The following is a 23,054-nucleotide window of genomic DNA, read 5'->3' as shown; positions in this document are numbered from 1 at the left end:
AAGATGCCCATGTGCTTACTCCCCCACCCCAGTTAGGCATTTAACACTTAATTAAACACTGTGCTAGTTCCCCAAATTATTCAGGGCCAAGATCTGTGTCAGGAATTCTGTTTCATGCAAATCTGATGCAACCTAAAATCCTCTACACACTTACGTGGGAGTAAGCTCCATTGGACTCAATGAGGTTTTTGGCTCATTAGACATGCATAGCATACTGCTGAGAAATTGCATACCACTAAAATTAAAAGGGTCATTTCTGTGTGTGTGTGGTACAAAGGACAAGAGATCAAGAAAGAATATTTTTGCACTGAATTAAGCATACATGCACTTTAATTGATTAACTTCTCACAGGCATAAACAAATCTTTGTGACTGTACTGGGGCCAGGCAACACAAAGAGAAAAAAATAATAATTTCTTACGCCGGTATTTCAAACAGGTCCTGAGAAGGTGGGTGCTTGAATGAAATTCCGTTCAACATACTAACAATCTGAGAAGTAATCCCACCAACGATGAACCCACCTGGCTGATGCCACTCGTTTACAACAGGAAAGGGATCACTGACAGGGCAGAGTACATTGCAAATTATGTTAGGCAGCAGAAGCATCAGTTCTAGAAGCCAAAGCATTCTGGTGCCAAAGTTTTCCTAAAAATCCATCAGATGTTCATCAAAAGCAGCTTCTTGAGTTAAAGGCCTGACACCATCAACATGGTTATAAACACATGCCTTGGAAACAAATGGAGGTTGCCAACGCTCTGACTTAAAATTCAAAACCTAACATGAAAGAAGAGGGGAAAAGGGAGAAATTGCATTGACAGAGTCCTGCCTGCATCTTGCTCCTACTCCCATCTCTCAATGGCACAGTAGCTGGTGCATCAGTACTTTCAGACTTGCTCATTGCATGTTTTTTAGTGTTTCCTATGGTGATCAAGTCATGGTGGAGTAGATAATTGCAGGGGGAGATAATTGTTTCTTCCTGAATAGCATTTTTAGGTCCCATTCCCCCAAATACACACACCATGTTGACCTCAAAGAGGAGTGGGAAGTCAGTTCCAAGCTTTTCGATGAGCAAACACCAAAGGGGGGAAATTAAGTCCCAACCTTGATTAGGGACACAAAGAGAGCTAAATTGTACATTGAAGGCTTGTCCAACTCCACCTTGCTCAAGGACATTAGAATAAACATTTTTTTTCAACAATGCATTTGCTGTGTAGAATTAACTAGAGCTTAGTGGCAAGAATTTTCAGCTTGAAATGTTAAGGACAGGATGAAAGCGAAATTCTCAAAACAAAGTTTGAGCAGGGAATGGGGGATCTTCATGAGCTTGAGGAGCTAAGGGTTACCAGGCAGTTTGTTATTGTCATCATTACCATGTCTGTCTATCATCTATCTATCTATCTATCATCTATCTATCTATCTATCTATCTATCATCTATCTATCTATCTATCATCTATCATCTATCATCTATCATCTATCATCTATCTATCTATCTATCTATCTATCATCTATCTATCTATCTATCTATCTATCTATCTATCTATCTATCTATCATCTATCTATCTATCTATCTATCTATATCTATCTATCTCTATCATCTATCTATCATCTATCTCTATCTATCTATCATCTATCTATCTATCATCTATCTATCTATCTATCTATCTATCTATCTATCTATCATCTATCATCTATCTATCTATCATCTATCTATCTATCATCTATCTATCTATCATCTATCTATCATCTATCTATCTATCATCTATCTATCTATCTATCTATCTATCATCTATCTATCTATCTATCTATCTATCTATCTATCTATCTATATCTATCCAATCTATCTATCAACTATCTATCCAATCTATCTACCATCTGTCTGTCTGTCTGTCTGTCTATCTATCTATCATCTATCTATCTCTCATCTATCTAATCTCTCATCTATCTATCATTACCCTGACCATAACTTCCAGTGGATAACCAATCAATGTCCCCCTTTGAATAATGTAATGCCTTGGTGTATTATCATCAAAGGAGCAATTTTTAAAAAATGTAAAAATATAAAAATGCTGTTCCACACCACATTAATCTCTAAGCAGTCTGAGATTCCAGGGGTTCCTGGCACTTACCCTGGATCTGTGTTTCTTTTTTGGAAATTAGGCTCAGTGGAGACTCTGGTATCTTTATGATATATGGTTTATTTACACATATACACAACCTGAGCCTACGATGGATGGTTTCACAAGAAGCCCTTGTTTATCTCATAGCCAAATCCTTAGATTCACGCAGAAATCAAATATTGTGCTCTGCCGCTCTGGCTTTCCAGTCTGCTTTTCTTCTAGATCACATCACAGCCAACATTGCCCTCAACTCTGGCATTGTCCTGAGTATTTAAGAGCTAGAGGAGGGGCCCTACCCATTTGACGTCTGGCACAGAGTCCCATTTCCTTTGCTTTCTCAATGGCTCATCACCTTTCCTTTGCTCTCCCTTAATAGCCCAAAACCCAGGTGATTCCATGAACACAGAAAGCTATGCTGACTTATATTTCAAGACTTGCTGAGTGATGGGCCTGGTATTCAGTTTAACACCACAAGCATTGATTAAATTCTAACACTTACAATATCAAGGAACTTAGAGGAGTCTGTCACCCACAAACTCATAACAATACAATAAAGCAATCTTAAAACTTACAAGACAAAGCACAACACATATGAAGCAACAAAATGGAACACACCTTGCGTCTTCACACAGTGCAGAAGACAAACTTTCATTAGACTTGAACATGGATGGCATTAGGCATGATGGCTATGCTCTGATGCAACACATCATGTAAGAACTCAGATTGGACAATATTAATAGGATTATTGCAGTATAATACTTCTAGCCTCCTGTCACAGATTGCCAAAAGTCTGCGCTGGTGCTTTTATCCTGCTGACTGTGCAAATTTTCAGAGAGAGATTCCTCTTTAAATCAGTGATACATACTCATTTCTTCAATTATTCCATCATATGGACCTGGGACTAGTTTTCTCTTTCAACTCTCTCATTATTTAATTGGGGGAAATGGTACTTTTGCTTGAACTGGTTCTCTCTTCCATAGTCTTCAAAGGTAAATTTCTGTTCATATCACAGCAGCTGGTTGTTTGTGGGTGTTAATACGCAGGGCCACATTGATTCATTAGCAATCTTTTGAGGGCCATATGCTAGTGGGAGGGGAGCAGAGGGCAAAGTGAATGGAAGTATGGATAGAATTTTTGCATTCCTGTTGTAGGCTACATTCTAGCCATGAACTACACCTAGGCAGAAATGCCAAAGACATCTCTGTGATATGCAGCAGAGATGACACTGTTTGCTATCTTCCAAAGCTTGATGGGTTAAGCAGAACCACAAGCCCTGTTTTGGTGTTCAGAACCAATGCAACAGCAGAGTTATAGTGAGCAGGAGCCCTGCTCTCCATCCTCACATAGTCACCATCACTTGATTTTGAATGCCTGTATATACACCAAACACAGTCATTCTGTTTTCAAACTGCCTCCATATCTTTACACTCAACAAATCCATGCTAAAAAAAAAAGAGAGAAACCCATGGTGGAAAGGCCCCTCGGATTATCCTACAAAAGACTAAGCAACACACATATTAATCATTATTCATTCTCAACACCAGGGGGAAGCAGCTACCTACACTTCATAGATCATGTCATGTTTCTAAGGGAAGAGTGATCTTGTGCACGCATCCTGCTTGAAAGTTCCCTGCAGGCACTGGCAGAGGAAAGGGAGCAGGGGAGCGCACCACCCCCAGCACCATCGGGGAGGGGGGTACCATCGTGTCTGCCCCCCAACACGTGCCATGAACAGCCACACACACACCTGCTCTCTGCCCCTGGTGCTGGAGCATGCAGCTTCACCACTGCCTGCAGGCAATTGATTGGTGTGAAGAGGATGCCAGATCCAGCAGGTTTTTCTTACTTTCTTATGAGTGCTGTTGTACTCAGGTTCTGCTTGCAGGTTTCCCATATTTCCACTGGGCATAACCGGTGTGGTTTTTTTCCTGGGGGGGACGCAGAGGTACGCATACCCCTAAACATTTTGTGAATCTAAGTTTGGCCTCATTTAGGGGCAGTATTTCAATATGAGTAGGAAAATGAGAGTACCCCTAAACATTTTTTTAAAAAAAGCACTGGGCCTAACCTTGGCCACTCTGATGACCTTGGTGTTATCAGCAGCACGCTCTAACCAACTGAGCTATCCAGTGGTCCACACACATTTAATTTGGGGAAAAGACAGTCCGCCTAACTTGGAAAGCACTGAGAGAGGTACACAGGGTTGGAATGACTTTCTGCCCATGCCTCTTATTTCCAAATACCAAGTCATACAGTCCAGAAAGTAAGAGGCTGCAGGCAAAAAGGCATCAGCAAATGGGATTGTTCTATTTGTGCACAGATTTCTGCTTAGCATCCAGTTTTCTGGCTTTCTGGTGTTTTCCAACCTTTCTGCTGACCTTAGTAGGTCACTTTTAAATCTCTAAATGTAAGTAGTAGTAGTAGTAGTAATAACAATAACAATAACAACAACAATAATAATACTATTTAAATATTTTTCCTTAACATTTGCTCCCTGCTGTTCAACTCAGGCTTCAAAACAATGATATAGCATTTAGGAGAGAAGATGCAACCCAATAACCCAGCGCTGGAAGCCAGAATGGAGAAGACCTCCACAGTCACCATGTCTTTTCCTTTGGTGCTCAGGTAGGTTGGCACAAAGGTGGCCCACACACTGCAAAAGAGCAACATGCTAAATGTGATGAACTTGGCTTCATTAAAACTATCTGGTAATTTCCGGGCAAGAAATGCAACAAAGAAGCTGATGATTGCCAAGAGTCCCATGTAGACAAGGACACAGTAAAACATGGCAGTGGACCCTTCATTACACTGTAGAATGATTTCTTCTGTTACCGACTGCATGTCTAAATCAGGATATGGGGGAGAGGTTGCCAGCCACGTAGTGCAAATAATGACTTGAATAAGGGAACAGGAAAGGACAATAGAGTTGGATAGGCTTTTCCCCACCCATTTCTTCATTCTGGATCCAGGTTTTGTGGCCATGAATGCTAGAGAAACAATGGTGGTCTTTGCCAGCAGGCAAGAAACAGCCACTGAGAAGACAACCCCAAAGGATGGTTGGCGAAGAAGGCAGGTCACTTTCTCAGGTTTGCCCAGGAACAGCAAAGATGAGAGGAAGCAGAAAAAAAGAGAGACGAGGAGAGCGTAGGTGAGGTTGCGGTTGTTGGCTTTGACAATGGGGGTATCTCTGTACTTAATAAAAGTTCCTAGCACCAAAGCTGTGATCAGGGAAAAAGAAACAGCAACTAAAGTCAAACTGAATCCTAATGTTTCTTTGTAAGCCAGGAACCTTATTGCTTTGGGGATGCATTGAGTTTTGTCCTCTTTTGGATACTGATCTTCTGGGCATTTGAAACAAGCAACCATATCTGGAAAACAAAATTAAATTTGATTTCAGTGTCAGTTCTCCTTGGTCTATAAGCATTCCTCATGCTAATTCCTATATGGCAGTTGCAGATATTATAATGACGTATTTATATTTGTGATGGGATGGTTATTTTGTGTTCCTGATTTGGATTCTATATATGTCAAAAAGCCTAGTTGGCTGGGAAAACTAGAGGTAAATAAAATGATGAAGTCTTAACAACTGGGAATTGGAAACATGGGAAGTGGCAATTGGGGCAGTTAGGCCATGGGAAGAGGAAAGAGTATGACTGATGAGATAGTGAAAAAGAGAAAAGTGTTGCTAGATTTTGAGTTCAATCTGTTGAAGGAAGACTTTGATCAGGTTCTAGGAGGTTCTGGGCACATATAGACATCAGAGAAGAGTGACAGGGACAGTATAGTGTGACTCTGGGGTCCAGGAATGTTCAGGAACATGACCTCTGGTGATGTTTGACATGGAATGGTGAAAAGCACTGGAGTGTTGCTCTACACTATTGGAAATGTTTAATCCATGTAAGCATATGATGTGCTGTTCCTTCCCTTATTTATCCTTTAATAAATGCAACAAAGACATTTGTGTATGATTTCAGATTTCTTTATGAGATTGTGGACTTGAATTTCAGCTTTCTTCCCGTAACACTACCTTCTGCCTTCTGGTCCCAGTTCTCCCTTTCATAACGTAAAAAGAGTGCCTTCTGTGTGAGGGGTGAGCATCGCCCATTTGCTTCTGTTTTTACATTAGGTGTGGTTAAACCAATTTAAGCCCCTTTTTTTAGAATAAAGCATTGATGCAGCTAAATCTCTTTGGCTCAATGAAGTTCATTACCAAGTAGATGATCATAGAAGTGCTCTTTGATTTTACTCTGAAACAGCTGTCCTTAGGTGAGAGCTGTTTCCTAGTTCTGCTGGATCTCTCAGCGGCGTTTGATACCATCGACCATAACATCCTTCTGGACCGTCTTCAGGGGCTGGGAGCTGGAGGCACTGTTATACAGTGGTTCCGCTCCTTCCTCCTGGGCCCTCACTTGTGGGGTGCCTCAGGGTTCAGTCCTCTCCCCCATGCTCTTCAACATCTACATGAAGCCGCTGGGAGAGATCATCAGGGGATTTGGGCTGGGTGTTCATCAGTATGCGGATGATACCCAGCTCTACCTCTCTTTTAAATCAGAACCAGTGAAGGCAGTGAAGGTCCTGTGTGAGTGCCTGGAGGCGGTTGGAGGTTGGATGGTGGCTAACAGATTGAGGTTGAATCCTGACAAGACAGAAGTACTGTTTTTAGGGGACAGGACGCGGGCAGGTGTGGAGGATTCCCTGGTCCTGAATGGGGTAACTGTGCCCCTGAAGGACCAGGTGCGCAGCCTGGGAGTCATTCTGGACTCACAGCTGTCCATGGAGGCACAGGTCAAATCTGTTTACCAGCTCCATCTGGTACGTAGGCTGAGACCCTATCTGCCTGCAGACTGTCTCACCAGAGTGGTACATGCTCTGGTTATCTCCCGCTTGGACTACTGCAATGCACTCTACGTGGGGCTACCTTTGAAGGTGACTCGGAAACTACAACTAATCCAGAATGCGGCAGCTAGACTGGTGACTGGGGGTGGCCGCCGAGACCATATAACACCGGTCTTGAAGGACCTACATTGGCTCCCAGTACGTTTCCGAGCACAATTCAAAGTGTTGGTGCTGACCTTTAAAGCCCTAAACGGCCTCGGTCCAGTATACCTGAAGGAGCGTCTCCACCCCCATCATTCTGCCCGGATGCTGAGGTCCAGCGCCGAGGGCCTTCTGGCTGTTCCCTCATTGCGAGAAGCAAAGCTACAGGGAACCAGGCAGAGGGCCTTCTCGGTAGTGGCGCCCGCCCTGTGGAACGCCCTTCCAGCAGATGTCAAAGCGATAAACAACTACCTGACATTCAGAAGACATCTTAAGGCAGCCCTGTTCAGGGAAGTTTTTAACGTGTGATATTTTACTGTATTTGTGGTTTTTATGGAAGCCGCCCAGAGTGGCTGGGGAGGCCCAGCCAGATGGGCGGGGTATAAATAAATTATTATTATTATTATTATTATTATTATTATTATTATTATTATTATTATTATTATTGTTTCTCAAAAAGTTGCCATTTTAATTTACTCCCGGATAAAAGTACAATGAATAGCATACTCAGAGGCTCCTAATCATGATAGCTATATTACTCCTAGTATGAGAGGCAATATGCCTGTGAACACTAGTTGCTAGAAAACAACAATAAGGAATATCCATTGCACTCATTTTTGCCATTTGAGCTTCCTGTTGGGATCTTGTGAAGAGTATCCTGCACTGGAAACGGCTCTGGTGTTAGCCAAATTTTCTTCTTGTGTTTTTATTCATTATATCCACAGAGATTAGGATGTAAGCTTGGCTTAACCCTGCATGACTTACTTCTGAGTAAACATGTGCAGGACTGAGAACAACCTGGAAGGCAGCAGAGAAATGTCTGCATGCTGTATCAAGGAGGGCTGTGTGATAGAGACCAATGACTAGCCAAGTGTTCACAAACTCACAATGAAAACCAGTCACTTTTAAATTTCCTCAGCTAACCCAATAATTTTATTTAGCTTCTTTGATGAAAGAGTAGCACATTACCTACCTGTCTGGTTGGCAAACTTCCCTTCTGAGCATGAAGCACAATCATAGCAACAAAATTTCTCCTCTTCCTTTCTTTTCTTTTGATTGCCAGTCTGGCAGGGTTCATTACACAAAGACAGGGGAAATCCCTATCCATAAACAGATACCAGAATCAGAGAAATTAGTCAAGGCACTTTCTCTCATTTCCCCATTTTTCTAGATTAACTTCAACCTCCAAATTTCCAATCAGTTTTTGAAGGGGGAAAAAACCTCAAAATAGAAATTGATCAGGAGTTGAGTGCAAATTTATCGCAATATGCATCTCAGTTGATATGCACGGTTTTGCTAAGCAATTGCCACTACTAAATGTATTTTAGTACACAATACTTTTCTGAATAACTTCCTTACAAAATTCAGAGAAACCTGCCTTTTGAAGGGTCAGGGATGATTGGATTTGAAGTCCAATAACATCTTTTGGCCACCAGGTTGGGGAATATACTTTTACAGTCTGTGAAAACACCACATTGAGCAGCAAGAAAATAAAACTTTATGACATCCAAAAGACCTATCTAAGACTAACCCAGAAGTCACACCTGATTAAAAGCTCCATGCCACACAATCATGTCATCATCAATGACAAACTCTTTTCCTCCAAGACCACCAGGACCCACCGTTCCAACTTTCACTCTCTGGAAGGAATTATTTGGAAATGTGACCATATTAGTGATGTCAAATCCACCTCCTATTTCCATTTTTTCATTGAAAGTGAACATTTCTCCAACTGAGTTGTTAAATGAAATGCCATGGAGAGATGAGTGGAGCTAATGGAAAGAGAGAAAGAAACAAAAGGAGATTAATGGGAGGGAAAGAACAGGATGGGCATATTGTTTAATTTTGCTTTATAATTACTTTTTCTTATATTTATTCACAAAAATAATGAAAAGAAATGAAGAACAGGAGGGAAATGTCATCATCTCATTGTTGGAAAACTCGCCCCCTCGGGAGAGGTTGGCAACTCTCCCAGGCTCCTGGGGCTGGCATCCCCGCAAGTCCAGGGAGAACTTTATAGGCGACATCTCCCAGCTTGGAAAATGCACACCCCCTTCTCCCCTTGCATACCAGCAGGAGAAAAGAAGATAGTCAGAAAGTCTACATCTCTACAGTTTGTTTCTGACTTTACAGCTGTACAAAAACATGACCGTTCAGTTCAGTCTTCTCCAAGCAAGTGAGTAAGACTTCCTTCACATGCGCAACAGGAAGGTCTCATATTACACACAGAACAAAGCTCTGTAAATCCAGTGAACTGCCTGGAATATCCTTTCCCAGGACTAGCCACATCATGTGATATAAACACCGAGCTACTTGTTTGCAGCTGTGGGTGGCGCTGTGGGTAAAAGCCTCAGCGCCTAGGGCTTGCCGATCGAAAGGTCGGCGGTTCGAATCCCCGCGGCGGGGTGCGCTCCCGTTGTTCAGTCCCAGAGCCTGCGAACCTAGCAGTTCGAAAGCACTCCCGGGTGCAAGTAGATAAATAGGGACCGCTTACTAGCGGGAAGGTAAACGGCGTTTCCGTGTGCGGCTCTGGCTCGCCAGAGCAGCGATGTCATGCTGGCCACGTGACCCGGAAGTGTCTCCGGACAGCGCTGGCCCCCGGCCTCTTGAGTGAGATGGGCGCACAACCCTAGAGTCTGTCAAGACTGGCCCGTACGGGCAGGGGTACCTTTACCTTTACCTTTAGTAGTCATATCCCAACACTCATGACAATTTTACCAACAGTTATCCTTATTAATACTCCTTACAGAGTTTCACCAAGAATGATAAAATATTGGCATTTAAGCTACATGTAAAGTATGCAGAATGGGGATTTTATACTGCATTGTAGATAAGTATTTTAATGCTCCAGTCCTAAGAGGAACAATGTTAGTGTGCAAGTCCATCCCTGGTGTGCAACTCCAGAAATGGAAAAGTTGGATGTAGGCTCCCCCCAAAGTAATATGATGCTTAAATTAAACTATTTGCTGTAGTGACATTACTTGCCAAGGCTGCAAATCTTGAAGTTCAAATCTTTCCCTTCCCAGAATGGCTCTGTGCTTGGGTCTCGTTGAGTAAATGGCATGCAAAGCATTAGCTATGGCATAGACTGCATTGTAAATATTGTAGCTGTGACCAGTCATGAGTAGCTCAAACTGATGCCCAGGAAGACCCTCCAGCTTCTCCTCCCCAGTACATATTTTAAAGTCATTTTCTGGTTCTTCAAGATTTGTAAATGAACAATCAAATGCTTGCTCCCAGAAATCATTAACAAATCCATCTCCTTCAGTCCAGTAAGGTTTTACTTTCTGAAGAAATTCCCTGAATTCCGGAACATCTTGTGAATGAATGGTAAAGGCAATTGCACCTTGGAGCATCTGAAGACCCCAGTTCCTTTGAATGCTGGATAATGCAAAATCAATCTGAGTTGTCATGATCCATACCTTTCTAAATGATTCATTCCCCTTACTTTCAGTAATAAATCTTAGCCACACAATAGTCAAAGTTTCTCCATAGATGATCAACGTATTGACTTTGCTATCTGTGAAATCTAAATAATTACTTGATACCATGTCAAAGAGTTTATCCAAGTCATCAAAACGGGGTGCTTGTTGGATTCTTTGTGTGAAGGCTGAACAAATTCCATTTTGGGAAAACAACGGCTCCATGGTCTGCAAGAAATTTTCTCCACTCCCATCATCCACAACAAAGAGCCCGACCCATGTCCATCCAAAGTGATTAAGCAAGCTGATAATCCCCTTGTACAGATGGACTTCATTTGGCACCATGTGATATAAAATGTGGTCCTGATCTATGCCAGTCTTTTCTGAGGGAAAGGCGCCATAGGTGAGCTAAAAGAAAATGTATTTATTGTCAAAGATACTAATTTCATTATGTGCTATACCATTGTGTTTTTTGTGAGTGAGCGAATAAATGACTAAATATGTGGATTGTACCTAAATATTTGTGACTATAACAATAATTTCATGCAAGTTATCCATATGGACTACTTGTGGAACACTTTGTATGAATACTGAACAGATTTATTTCTGCAAAATAATAGCTCTGTGGTATGCAGCATTCTTCACTGTGTGGCTCAACCCTGCTCCACATTTATCCAAAATAGTTTAGTTAGGTCATGATCCCTACATAATGTTTATTGTGGTTTTATTGGGCAACTTATGGATACAATGGGATTTGTAAATATATTTACAAGACGGATGGGAGCAATATATACAGAGCAATATGCTAATATTATAGTAAATGGGAATTTGTCAGAAAAATGCTTTGTATCAAAAGAAACAAAACAAGGTTTCCCACTGTCACGATTATTGTTTATTTTGGTGTTAGATGCCGTATGTAGAGATATAAGAGAAAGTGATGAGATACAAAGTATCAAAGTGGGACAACAAACTTACAAATTAAAAGCATTTGCAGATGTTGTGGATTTATTTGTAGGAGACCCCTTTTAAAATATGGTAAACGTATTTGAAAAGATAAAGCAATTTGTTTTTTAGCAGGTTTTTATATAAATAAAACTAAGATTAAAATATCAGTAAAAATATGGATCAGCAAGCAAAAGAGGCTTTACAAAAGAAGACTGGAATTAAGGTTGGAAAAGGTGAAATATTTGGGTATCTGGGTACCAAGTAAGAATGCAATGTTGTACCAAAATAATTATGTTAAAGTGTGAAATGATGTGAAATAAGATTTATTGAGTTGGGAGAGGATGAATCTATCATTATTTGAGACAATCTGCTGTGAAAATGAATGTGTTGTCTAAGATATCATTTTTGTTTCAAACAGTTCTGATAATATGTAATACTTGGTGCCAAAAAGAGCTGTCAGAATTCATTTGGGAAGGGAAGAAACCAAGGCTTAAATTAATAACAGATGCTAAAGAAGGAGGTGAAATCTCACTTCCAAATGACTTCCAAATCTAATATTATATTATGATGCAGCATGTTTGACATGAATAAAGGAATGGATGATATTTTTAAAATGACTAAATTGCTGGATCTAGAGGGATGTGGTGGAAGATATGGGTGGCATGCATATTTGTGGTGTGAAAAAGCAAAGCTCCATAAAGACTTTCTAAATCATGCTGTAAGAAGTTTATTTGGAGTATGGACAAGTTATAAAAATCTACTTGAATGGAAAACACCACTGTGGTTAACTCCCATAAAGGCCTGTGCTCCAAAAGAAAGGAATATGAATGAGAACTGGGGAATTTATAGAGCTATGTTAAGTTACACTGAAAGCAGGCATAAACTCTTTTTTAAAATAGAAGAAATTCAAGACCTTGTATCATATTGGTTTCAGTATCATTAGGTAAATGAGTTATTTAAGAAGGATGTGTTAAATGGTTTAATGGAATAAGGATCTTATTTTGAAATGGGGATACTTGAGAGTAATGAAAAATTGATTTCTTAAATGTGCAAAATGTTACTAGAATGGGATACTAAAGATGAAAGGGTTAAGTCAACAATTATACAATGGGCTAAAGACTTAGTTAATAATGTTAATATTGTTTCTTGGGAGAACTTATGGAAAAATGATGTGAATTCATTGCTTGTTATACACTTTATTTGGTATTTAACATTAAACAAGCAGGCTAAGATGCACAAAAATGTGTCAAGTAAATGCTGGAAATGTAAGCAAATAGATGGGTCATTCTTTCATATGTGGTGGACATGTAAAAAAGCTAAAGTCTTTTGGAGAAATGATATATAATGAAATGAAGAAAATGTTTAAATGGGCCATTCCCCAAAGGCCAGAAGTTTTCTTTATAGGCTTAATAGGGACTGAGGTCCCAACGAAGATAAGCAAACTATTTATGTATGTAAATGCAGCAGCTGGAATATTATATGCACAAATGGAAAGGAGAGCAGGTTCCAACAACAGAAGAGCGGCTTTTGAAAGTAATGAACTATGCAGAAATGGCAAAGCTGTCAGCAAAATCAAGAGATCAAAATACTGATTTTTGATAGAAGAATGGAGGCCCTTCATGGACTATTTTTAAAAATATTATAGTCTAATGAAATTATGGGTAGGATTCCAGATAAAAGCAGCAGAAGAAAAATGATAAAATAATTGTAATAGAGAAACTTTTTGTAATAGATAAAATATATAATGCAGTAGAAAAGGTGAGGTGAGGTTGGGCAAAAGACAACTTATGAAACAATGTAGTTATCTGATACAAAGATTGTTGTAAAATGTTTGGAAAACGTCTAGGTGATGATCCCTAGAAGTTGATGGACTTTATTATGCACTCTGTGGAAATAGAAAGGAACCTGATCATTCCTGTGTGTAATAATAATAATAATAAATTTTATTTATATCCCGCCCTCCCCAGCCGAAGCCGGGCTCAGGGCGGCTAACAACAATAATACAGTACAAACGTACAGCACAAACAACACTCTAAAATCATTCATTATAAAATTAATTCAAATCAAGCCACTGGCAACCATTGGGCCAGAGCTCCATGAAGATTGCCGAGGGAGGGAGTCAGGCTGTGCCCTGGCCAAAGGCCTGGTGGAACAGCTCTTTCTTGTAGGCCCTGCAGAAAGATGTCAAGTCCCGCAGGGCCCTGGTCTCTTGTGACAGAGTGTTCCACCAGATCGGAGCCACAGCCGAAAAAGCCCTGGCTCTAGTTGAGGCCAGCCTAACCTCTCTGTGGCCTGGGACCTTCCAGATGTTTTTATTTGAAGACCGTACGTTTCTCTGTGGGACATACCAGGAGAGGCGGTCCCGTAGGTACGAGGGTCCTGGGCCGTATAGGGCTTTAAAGGTTAAAACCAGCACCTTAAACCTGATCCTGTACTCCACCGGGAGCCAGTGCAGCTGGTATAGCACCGGGTGAATGTGATCTCGCAGTGAAGACCCCGTAAGGAGTCTCGCTGCAGCATTCTGCACCCTCTGGAGTTTCTGTGTCAGTCTCAAGGGCAGCTCCACGTAGAGCGAGTTACAATAATCCAGTCTGGAGGTGACCATCTCGTGGATCACAGTGGCTAGGTCAGGGCGAGAGAGGTAAGGAGCCAACTGCTTAGCTTGGCGGAGATTGAAAAATGCCACCTTTTTTATAGCTGCAATCTGCGCCTCCATGGAAAGGGAGGTGTCGAAGATTACACCCAAACTCTTAACGGACGGTGCTGGCACTAATTGCGCCCCCGCAAGAGATGGGAGTTGCCCCCCCAATCCCATATCGCTCCGTCCCAGCCAGAGGACCTCTGTCTTCGAAGGATTTAGCTTCAACCGGCTCCCACGTAACCATCCAGCCACAGCTTCCAAACATCTGGTCAGTGTGTTCGGGGCCGAGTCAGGATGGCCATCCATCAACAGATAGAGTTGGGTGTCATCAGCATACTGATGGCAACCCAGCCCAAAACTCCGGACAAGCTGGGCGAGAGGGCGCATAAAGATGTTGAAAAGCATCAGGGAGAGTATTGCACCCTGAGGTACTCCACACACCAAGGAGTGGCGCGATGACAATTCCCCCCCAAGCGCCACCCTCTGTCCCCGACCAGAGAGAAACGAGCGCAGCCATTGAAGGACTGTGCCCTGGATCCCCACGTCAGCAAGGCGGTGGTCCAAGAGTTTGTGATCGACCATGTCGAAGGCTGCTGACAGATCTAGAAGAATCAGCAGCCCCAACCCGCCTCGATCCAGCTGTCTACGAAGATCATCTGTTAGGGCAACCAGAGCCGTCTTGGTCCCATGACCAGTGCGGAAGCCAGACTGGAATGGATCCAGAGCCGATGTTTCATCCAGAAACCCACCAAGCTGTTCAGCAACCGCTCTCTCAATCACCTTACCCAGGAACGGAAGATTCGAAATCGGGCGGTAATTGGATAGATCTAAAGGATCTAATGATGTTTTCTTTAAGAGCGGGTGCACCACCGCCTCCTTCAGTTCCCCTGGGAATGTCCCCGTGCCAAGGGACAAATTGATGATATCCCCCAGGAGGGCCCGCACCTCGTCTGGACATGCTCTAATCAGCCAAGACGGGCACGGGTTGAGAGGACAGGTGGTGGGCTTTCCAGCTCGGAGGAGTCTGTCCACATCAGCTGGGGATATCCGGTCAAAGTGGTCCAATACTGGACCCGAGGACAGTCGAGGGGCCTCCAGTTCCTTTATTGTATCCAAATTGGCAGGGAGGTCATGGCGGAGCAACAAGACCTTCTCCGCAAAAAAGCTCGCAAATGCCTCACAGCTGTGTGTCAAATTGTTATTTAAATTTGGCTGTCCCTCAAGGGACGTTAAAGACCTGATTATACTAAATAATTGTGCCAGGCGAGAGCTAGTGGATGCAATGGAGGCCGAGAAGTAAGACTTCTTAGCAGCCTTCACCGTCATCTCGTAGGTTTTCATTAAAGCCCTATAAGATGTTCTTGAGGCACCCCGCCATACTCGCTCTAGCCGTCTGAGGTCCCGCTTCATTTTCCAGAGCTTCTCGGTAAACCAGGGAGCCCGGTTTCTGCGGGGTCGCAGAGGGCGCTTAGGTGCAATCTCATCAATGGCTGCCAGGAGCTGGATATTCCAGCCCTCAACAAGCTCAGTCAATGAGTCGCCAGGGGGAGCAAGGTCCCGCAAGGCTTGGCGGAATCTATCAGGGTCCATCAGCCTCTGCGGGCCAGCCCAAATCGGCTCGCCACCTAAGCAGGGTGGGGGTGGAAAGCCAATCCTGGCTTTCAGAGCGTAGTGATCAGACCATGGCACCTTCATCGAAGGAGACATGATCACATCTATACCTATGCCAAAGATCAAATCCAGCGTGTGGCCTGCTTGATGTGTGGGGCCCGAAACAAACTGGAAGAGCCCTAGTGCCGCTATGGAAGACACCAGGTCCAGAGCCTGTGAGGAGGGAGTGGCATCAGCATGGATGTTGAAGTCCCCCAATACCAATAGGTTAGGGAACTCCAAGGCCCAGCCGGCCACTGCCTCCAATAGGCCTGACAGGGTGGCTGCTGGTGTACTAGGTGGCCGGTACACCAGCCAGACAGCCAAGCTCTCCTCAGAGCCCCACACTAGGCCAACACATTCAATGCCAGGGATCGATGGCGATGGTAGAGCCCTGAAAGAACAATCTTCCCGGATTAATAATGCCACCCCTCCCCCCCCCCCCCCGGCCCACAGTCCGTGACTGGTGGAGGACGGAGAAACCCAGGGGCGCCATCTCTCATAAGGTAACAGTTTCCCCTTCGCGCACCCAGGTCTCCATCACACAAGCCAGGTCGACCCCCTGCGAGGTAAAGAAATCTCGCAGGGTGGTGTTTTTGTTGCCTATAGATCTGGCATTGCACAGCACCAGTGACGGAGGTGAGTAATCCTTGCTCACCCTACCCTCGTCCCTCAGGATGAGGCGCAGATTGGAAGGGGTACAAGCATATCCGTATCTCGATCCCCTTGACCTATAACATCTGCCCCCACCGCCATACCTCCCTCGCCCCTCCACGGTAACAATCCCAAGCCTCATATTAGCCTCCATTGATGGCAATTAATGTTATTATTTCGCAGCCTAAACAATAAAACCTTAAAACAATAAAAACAAAAAACAAACACAAGCCAGAAAACAATAAAACAATACAAATAAAAACTGCAAAAATTACAAATCCATCAAAATCTAACAAATTCCCAAGCCCACCCAAACATCCATCCCACCCCCATATATAAAAAATCTAAAGGGGAAGGAAAATTTTAAAACATGTTAAAAAGAACTCTGCACCCCTTCGGGTCCTCCTGGGCCATAGCAGCATCAGTGGCAACAACTGTCCTTGTGAGGCCCCACCCTGGGCCAGATAGTAAGTGGCAGGAGCAGTCCTTGTGAGGCCTGTCAGGCCCCGCCCTGGGCCAGGTGGTAAGTGGCAGGAAGGAGCAGGGCCCTCAGACACTCACACAGGGGAGTCTGAATATGAACTATAAGTTTGTTTTAAAAAATAAATGTGCATCTATTGAAAAGGTATACACAGAGGATTTTTAGTCGTTTAGTCATATCTGACTCTTCATGACTCCTTGGACAAGAGCACGCCAGGCACTCCTGTCTTTCACTGCCTCCCGCAGTTTGGTCAAACTCATGTTAGTAGCTTTGAGAACACTGTCCAACCATCTTGCCCTCTGTCATCCCCTTCTCCTTGTGCCCTCAATCTTTCCCAACATTAGGGTCTTTTCCAGGGAGTCTTCTCTTCTCATAAGGTGGCCAAAGTATTGCAGCCTCAGCTTCAGGATCTGTCCTTCCAGTGAGCACTCAGGGCTGATTTTCTTCAGAATGGATAGGTTTGATCTTCTTGCAGTCCATAGGACTCTCACCATAATTCACAGATAGGGCTTAATCTATCACAATTCCTTCAACAGACTTTCACCAGGGTTTGGTAATATAATGAAGGTGGCAGAATTGTGGACATGGGTTTTGTTGATACGATGAATGCAATCATAGAAAAGATGAGCCAAACTCTGCTTTTCTCAGCCTTGCAAACCAAATCGGTGAAGGCCCAGCTGAGCTTGTAAGATCCAGAATGTAACTGGGTACACGAGAAGGCAAAGTTCACTATTCCAGTAACTGAATAAGAAAAGTATTGTATTTTTTGCAAGCTATAAAGAGGTTCAGTATTTGTTTAGAGTCTTCTGCCATCTTTGACCCGGGTTCCCTGTACTGGCTCTTCATGGCAAGCAGCAGCGGATGAAGAGAATAGAAGTCTACCCTTATTTTGTGTGCAAGAAATCAGCAGTTCTCTATGATATGCTTCTTGTGGCTCAGGGGCTTGATTTCTCTGCTGTGAATTGGATCAATCAGCTTAACTGTCCAGGGGACGCAAATACTTACATTCACAGAGTTGGCAGAACAGCCAAGTACAAAGAAGGTGGGGAAACTCTTCTTGTGCTGCTTTCTTCAGAGGAAAAGGGAATGATGCAGCAGCTGTCACAGAAGAAATTTCCCACCAACAACATCAAAATCAATCATGAAAAGCTTGTTGACATCCAGAAAAAAGATGCAGTCTTTCTTGGCTCAAGATCAAGAGTTACAAGAGAGAGTGCAACGGTATTTTGTTTCCTATCTGTGACCGGTCTACCTAATGAAGAACAAGGAAGTGTTCGATGTATTCAAATTGCCTATTGCTGAATATGCCCTCTCCCCCGGGCTTGCAGTGGCCCCTCATGAATGATTTCTTCAGAAGTTCCAGAAAAAAACGCATGAGAATGAGCATGGAAAAGAAAGACCATTGCAGCAAACTGATGAGCCCAAAGATGCCCCTTTTCCTGTAAGCAACCATGGTGCAGAGAAATGCAGAGCACACTTCAGCAAACCAGCAGTGTTGCGGGGAGATGAGAAAATAGAACTCTCCAGCACAGACAGTGAAACTGAGGATGATGCATCACAGGCTCAGACTGAGACTGAAGAGGAGCCCATAGCGGTCAAGGGTTCTGAAGCTGAAGGCCTGCAGTTCTTTGAAGAGGGTGATAGTTATGATGGCGACACTCAGGATCTTAACGTGCTGACAGTGAAATGGTGGAATGCATTTGGCTTAGAAACAGGAGACAAAGTAGCACCAAGTACACCAAATTTAAAGCTGAAAAAGAGAATAACTAAAACAAAAAAAGGTAAAAAAAAAGTATTGAAGGGAAAATGTAAAGTAAACACACACAAAATGTGTTTACTGAAGATAGGGAGACAATTCAGCAGTGGTCACCCCCACAAAAATCTGTTCATGACAAAGCAGACGATGATGACAACAGTGGTGGAATCAGTCTCAACATAGCAAAAGAGAGGCTGCAGGAAGAGGACAAATTTGACAAAGAAGATGATTTGAAGGAGATTAAAGAAAAACACAGAGAAAAACAGCTGAAAGAAAAGGCAGGAAGAAGAGAAGTCAGAAAGAAAAGGGGAAGAGGAATGCGTCTCCTTTCTAGATCACAGTGAAAGTGATGATGAATTTGATCCAAGCATTCTTCCAGACCTGGACAGATATATAGACACTGAGGCTGATCCAGAAAACCATGGTGGTTCTGGGTTGGGCAAGCAATGTTTAGTGGAAGCGCATCAGTGGTAGAAACAGTGCCAATAAGAAAGAAGATGAAACTTAGCAAAGAGGACTTGTTTGCAATATTAGATGCAGGCCTCTCCCTTGTGGAAGAAGACGTACTAATGTTACATCTGCTCAACAACCAAAGCTAATTTCCCCCCTCCTGCTCTTATTTCAAAGCTATTTTGTCTTTGTATCAGAAAGGCATGCAGCCAATTTCGTTGCCAATAAATATTGTTGCAGTGGTTTCTGTCTAGGTTTCTTAATTGTCTTCCTTTAAATGTTGTGAGGATTCTATGCCCTTTTAAAATGTGGTGTATTTTTTGGGGGGGGTGGCTGGTTATTGGGTTGTGGTTTTTATTTTGATTATGTATTCTGTGGTTTTATATTTTGATTTTATTCTGTGAACTGCCCTGAGACCTCATAATAATAATTAGGGGAAAGTTTTCTACTTGGTCATGTAATGAAGCATAAAATCACAATGAGAATGAAAAATGGTAAGGGAGTTGTTTCTGAAACTCCCAACACCCCATTAACAAATCTTACCTGTGGAATCTTGAAGAGACCTAAAATGTCTGCCATAAGGGAAGAGGTCTCAGAGCCAAGTCCTCCAATGACAGCTATGAGTTTTTTCTGACTGTCACATCTGTAGTTGAGGACAAATTTATGCGATTTGAAGAGCAGATCTAGAGTGGTTCGATAGGTCATCATGGCATCATAGTAGCTGTCGTAGATGTGGAATCCAAGTGTAGCATTAGGCAAGATCATGGGATTTTCATTGATCTCATTTATGGCAAATGCCAAGGCAAGCGCATGCTGGTAGAATTTTGTCACAATACTGCAAAAGAATATATTCTACTGTATCAAAAGAGAATCATACAATTCACAAAGATCTTATAGTTCTGTATGTAAACCATTTAGGTTGCAATAACAGCAGTTGTATCTTAATTCTAATATTAGTGCTCTGCATAGTAGTTTGATATTTTATCTGTTTTAAAGTCTGATAGTTTTGCATTTTAAAGTTTCCTTTTCCTTTACCTTATTCCTCCCCATCCCACCCGGCACTCCTTCCCTCGTGGCTCTAATGGATTCATAAATCCATGATTCATTTAAATGCACTCAAACAATGAAGCATGGGGAAAAGAAGAGATATATTTACCATGGGACCTCAAACAGCTTCTGAGAAGGGTGTTCCTCAAAGTAAATTTCTCCAGAAACATAAGCTATCTGAGATGTCATCCCACCAATGCAGAGATCAACTTGTTGGTACCACTCATTGGGAACAGGGAGGGAATCAGTAATCCAGCACAGGCTAGAATCTATTTCAGATGCCATTGAAGGCAAGAGATATATAACTACAAACCCCAGCATCCTTACAGCAAAGGTTAATTCTAGATGCATCTCTCAATTATTCATCCAATTCTTCATTTACATGCATCTCTCAATTATTTCCTCATCCTCATCACTTAGGTAGGAAGGGATGGTTTGCAACCCTGCTAAATGAGTCCACAGGAAAGCATCTCAACCTTCTGTTATGTTACAGAGATACAAAGCCATACCTTCAATAGATGAGATTGGCAATGTTACTGTTTCAAGTCTGGCTACGATGAATAAAGAGAAAACTATCAGAGGTGAAATTAACAGAGCCCAGCCTGCCTCTTGCCCCTACTCCCAGCTCTTACTACTACTGGGATTACTACTAGTTATACTTTTTGACTTCCTCATTCTTCTGAAAAACCTTTGGAGCTTTGGGCAGCTCGACAAATTAAAATGATTTGAATAATTACAAAATGAGAAAATTACTCCTTCAAAGCCTGGGCCCCAAGTGGCACTTTTTGTAAGAAACATGCTGATAATTTTCCTCCTAGATTTGACCAATAGTCTCTCCTCTGTAATGGAATGTGAAGTAGCAGGTGAATATTACACATGCTGTACACAAGAGGAAAGTTGGGGCCTAAGATGAAGACACCAGTCTCACTTACACATGTCTTTTACTGTACCTTTTGGGACAGATATGCAGGAAAAAAAATAAAATAAAATTGCAGGGGGTTGGAATAGATGACCCTCATGGTCCTTTCCAACTCTGCAATTCTATAATTCCATGATATTCTCCAGGTGGCAGACAGATGCAAGAAGGAGGCCAGGGGGAAGCCAGTTAGCTGCTGACACCTGGAGATAATCTGCACCTGGCCTCTAAAGTGCCAGGATACTCCATCTCTACTTAGAAAATTACTTGGCAATAAATCCAACAGCCAGCTGGGGAAATCCTAGAATGGGATCCAGCCCATAGGATTGGAACAAATGAATTCCCTTTGGAATCATCTGACTGGTTTCTCATATCCCTCCAAGAGTGAATTCTCCCTTCAGTTCCTCTCCTTGACACTTGCACTCTGCTGATTTCTACTGTGCTTGGTGAAACACAGCACATAGGTGCCAACTCATAGGGGCCAAGTTCCCTTCAGTCCCCCCCCCCAAAAAAAACCATTTGAAGTGGCCAGCCCCCCCCCCCAGTTGATGGGCATTGTCATTTACATGGTGAACATGCTTCATGTCTTCTGATCATTTACGTGGGGCAGGGCTTAGCTCCCCTCCCCCATATATTTTATTCAAGTTGGCACACCTGACACAAGGGATGAGAAACAACTGAGACAAGGACTGGAACTGTGTACAAAAACAGATAGGTAGCCGTGTTGGTCTGCCATAGTCAAAACAAAAAAAAATTCCTTCCAGTATCACCTTAAAGACCAACTAAGTTAGTTCTTGGTATGAGCTTTCATGTGCATGTATCTGAAGAAGTGTGCATGCACACAAAAGCTCATACCAAGAACTAACTTAGTTGGTCTTTAAGGTGCTACTGGAAGGAATTTTTTTTGTTTTGTGTACAAAAAGATAGAGAGCGAAATACTAATTCAGGACATAGATTTCTAGTGCTATTAAAGGGACAAAACATTACTGCATGCTCATGGCCAGTGTAGAGTTACCACCATTTTGTGCTAGAAAAGGCAGAAAGTGAGCTTTGTTTTCACCTCACTCCTGGAGATGACATTGGACTATTCATCCAGATACTGATGACCAGTGTAAATTATTTATAATTGCTACTGTCCAGCTTACTTTCATTTTATGAGAATGACAACTGGGATGGGAAGAAATGGGAAAGTTTTTCGCCTTCCAAAACTGAAAGCCACAATATATTAATGACGATTACCAATGGTGAAATAAATGTTTGCATAATAGAAGTTGTAATCAAGTGCTGGGTGTATAGATGTGATTGTGAAAGAAAAGACAATACACAATCCAGCAGTTAAAAGAGAGTAAACAACAGAAAAGCCCCCATAAATTTTAAATGTTTATGAAGCATCACTGAAGACCTGCATAAGAAATCAGTCCCAAAGCATACCTGGTTCCCCTTTATGCTGGAATTCCATTGCCTTATTGCTATGACTGCATCCTTCATAACAGTGTCCCTATAATTGAAAACTATCTTTTATATTCCACAATTACTAGTTAAAAACAACGACTTTCATGTTTAATAAACAGCGATATTTTAATATATTTAATTGTCAAAAACCATTGCAATTCAGTGATCAAATACAAGTGAAGGCCAATATATATAAGGATTCATTTAGCAAGCAGGAAGAATAAGAGGCAAACAATGGGGAGCAAGCAAAGGGGAGCTTCTTTTTCTGGCCAAAGCCACTCCATACTCCTCATCTGCATTTGAACCAGAAAGAACAAATAAAAGCATGGCCACAACAAAGGTAATCTGGAAACAATCATGACCAGGCAGCATGGCTCTGAAAGAATCACACTTAGCATTCAGTTTTCTGGTTTCTGGTGTTTCCAAACAGTTCTGCTAGCCAAAGGGGGTCATTTTTAAATCTCTGAATGCAAATAATAATAATAT

At 42.4% G+C, this 23,054-nt stretch overlaps 1 protein-coding gene and 1 pseudogene across 1 annotated transcript; one reads left to right on the top strand and one right to left on the bottom strand.

Moving 5' to 3' along the window:
• Window positions 1-4,583: 4,583 nt before the first annotated feature.
• Window positions 4,584-5,483, bottom strand: LOC114583556 (vomeronasal type-2 receptor 26-like). Its single transcript, XM_028704852.2, has one exon. It carries the CDS (start codon window positions 5,481-5,483, stop codon window positions 4,584-4,586), a length of 900 nt encoding a protein of 299 aa, XP_028560685.2.
• Window positions 5,484-11,696: 6,213 nt separating this feature from the next.
• On the top strand, window positions 11,697-19,302 carry LOC114583559 (putative ATP-dependent RNA helicase DDX10 pseudogene; annotated as a pseudogene).
• The last annotated feature ends 3,752 nt before the right edge of the window (window positions 19,303-23,054 follow it).

Source organism: Podarcis muralis, chromosome 13, assembly GCF_964188315.1.
Source record: "Podarcis muralis chromosome 13, rPodMur119.hap1.1, whole genome shotgun sequence".
NCBI classification, from domain to species: domain Eukaryota; kingdom Metazoa; phylum Chordata; class Lepidosauria; order Squamata; family Lacertidae; genus Podarcis; species Podarcis muralis.
The sequence above is the reverse complement of the archived record's forward strand: the minus strand, read 5'-3'. Positions and strand labels throughout refer to the sequence as shown.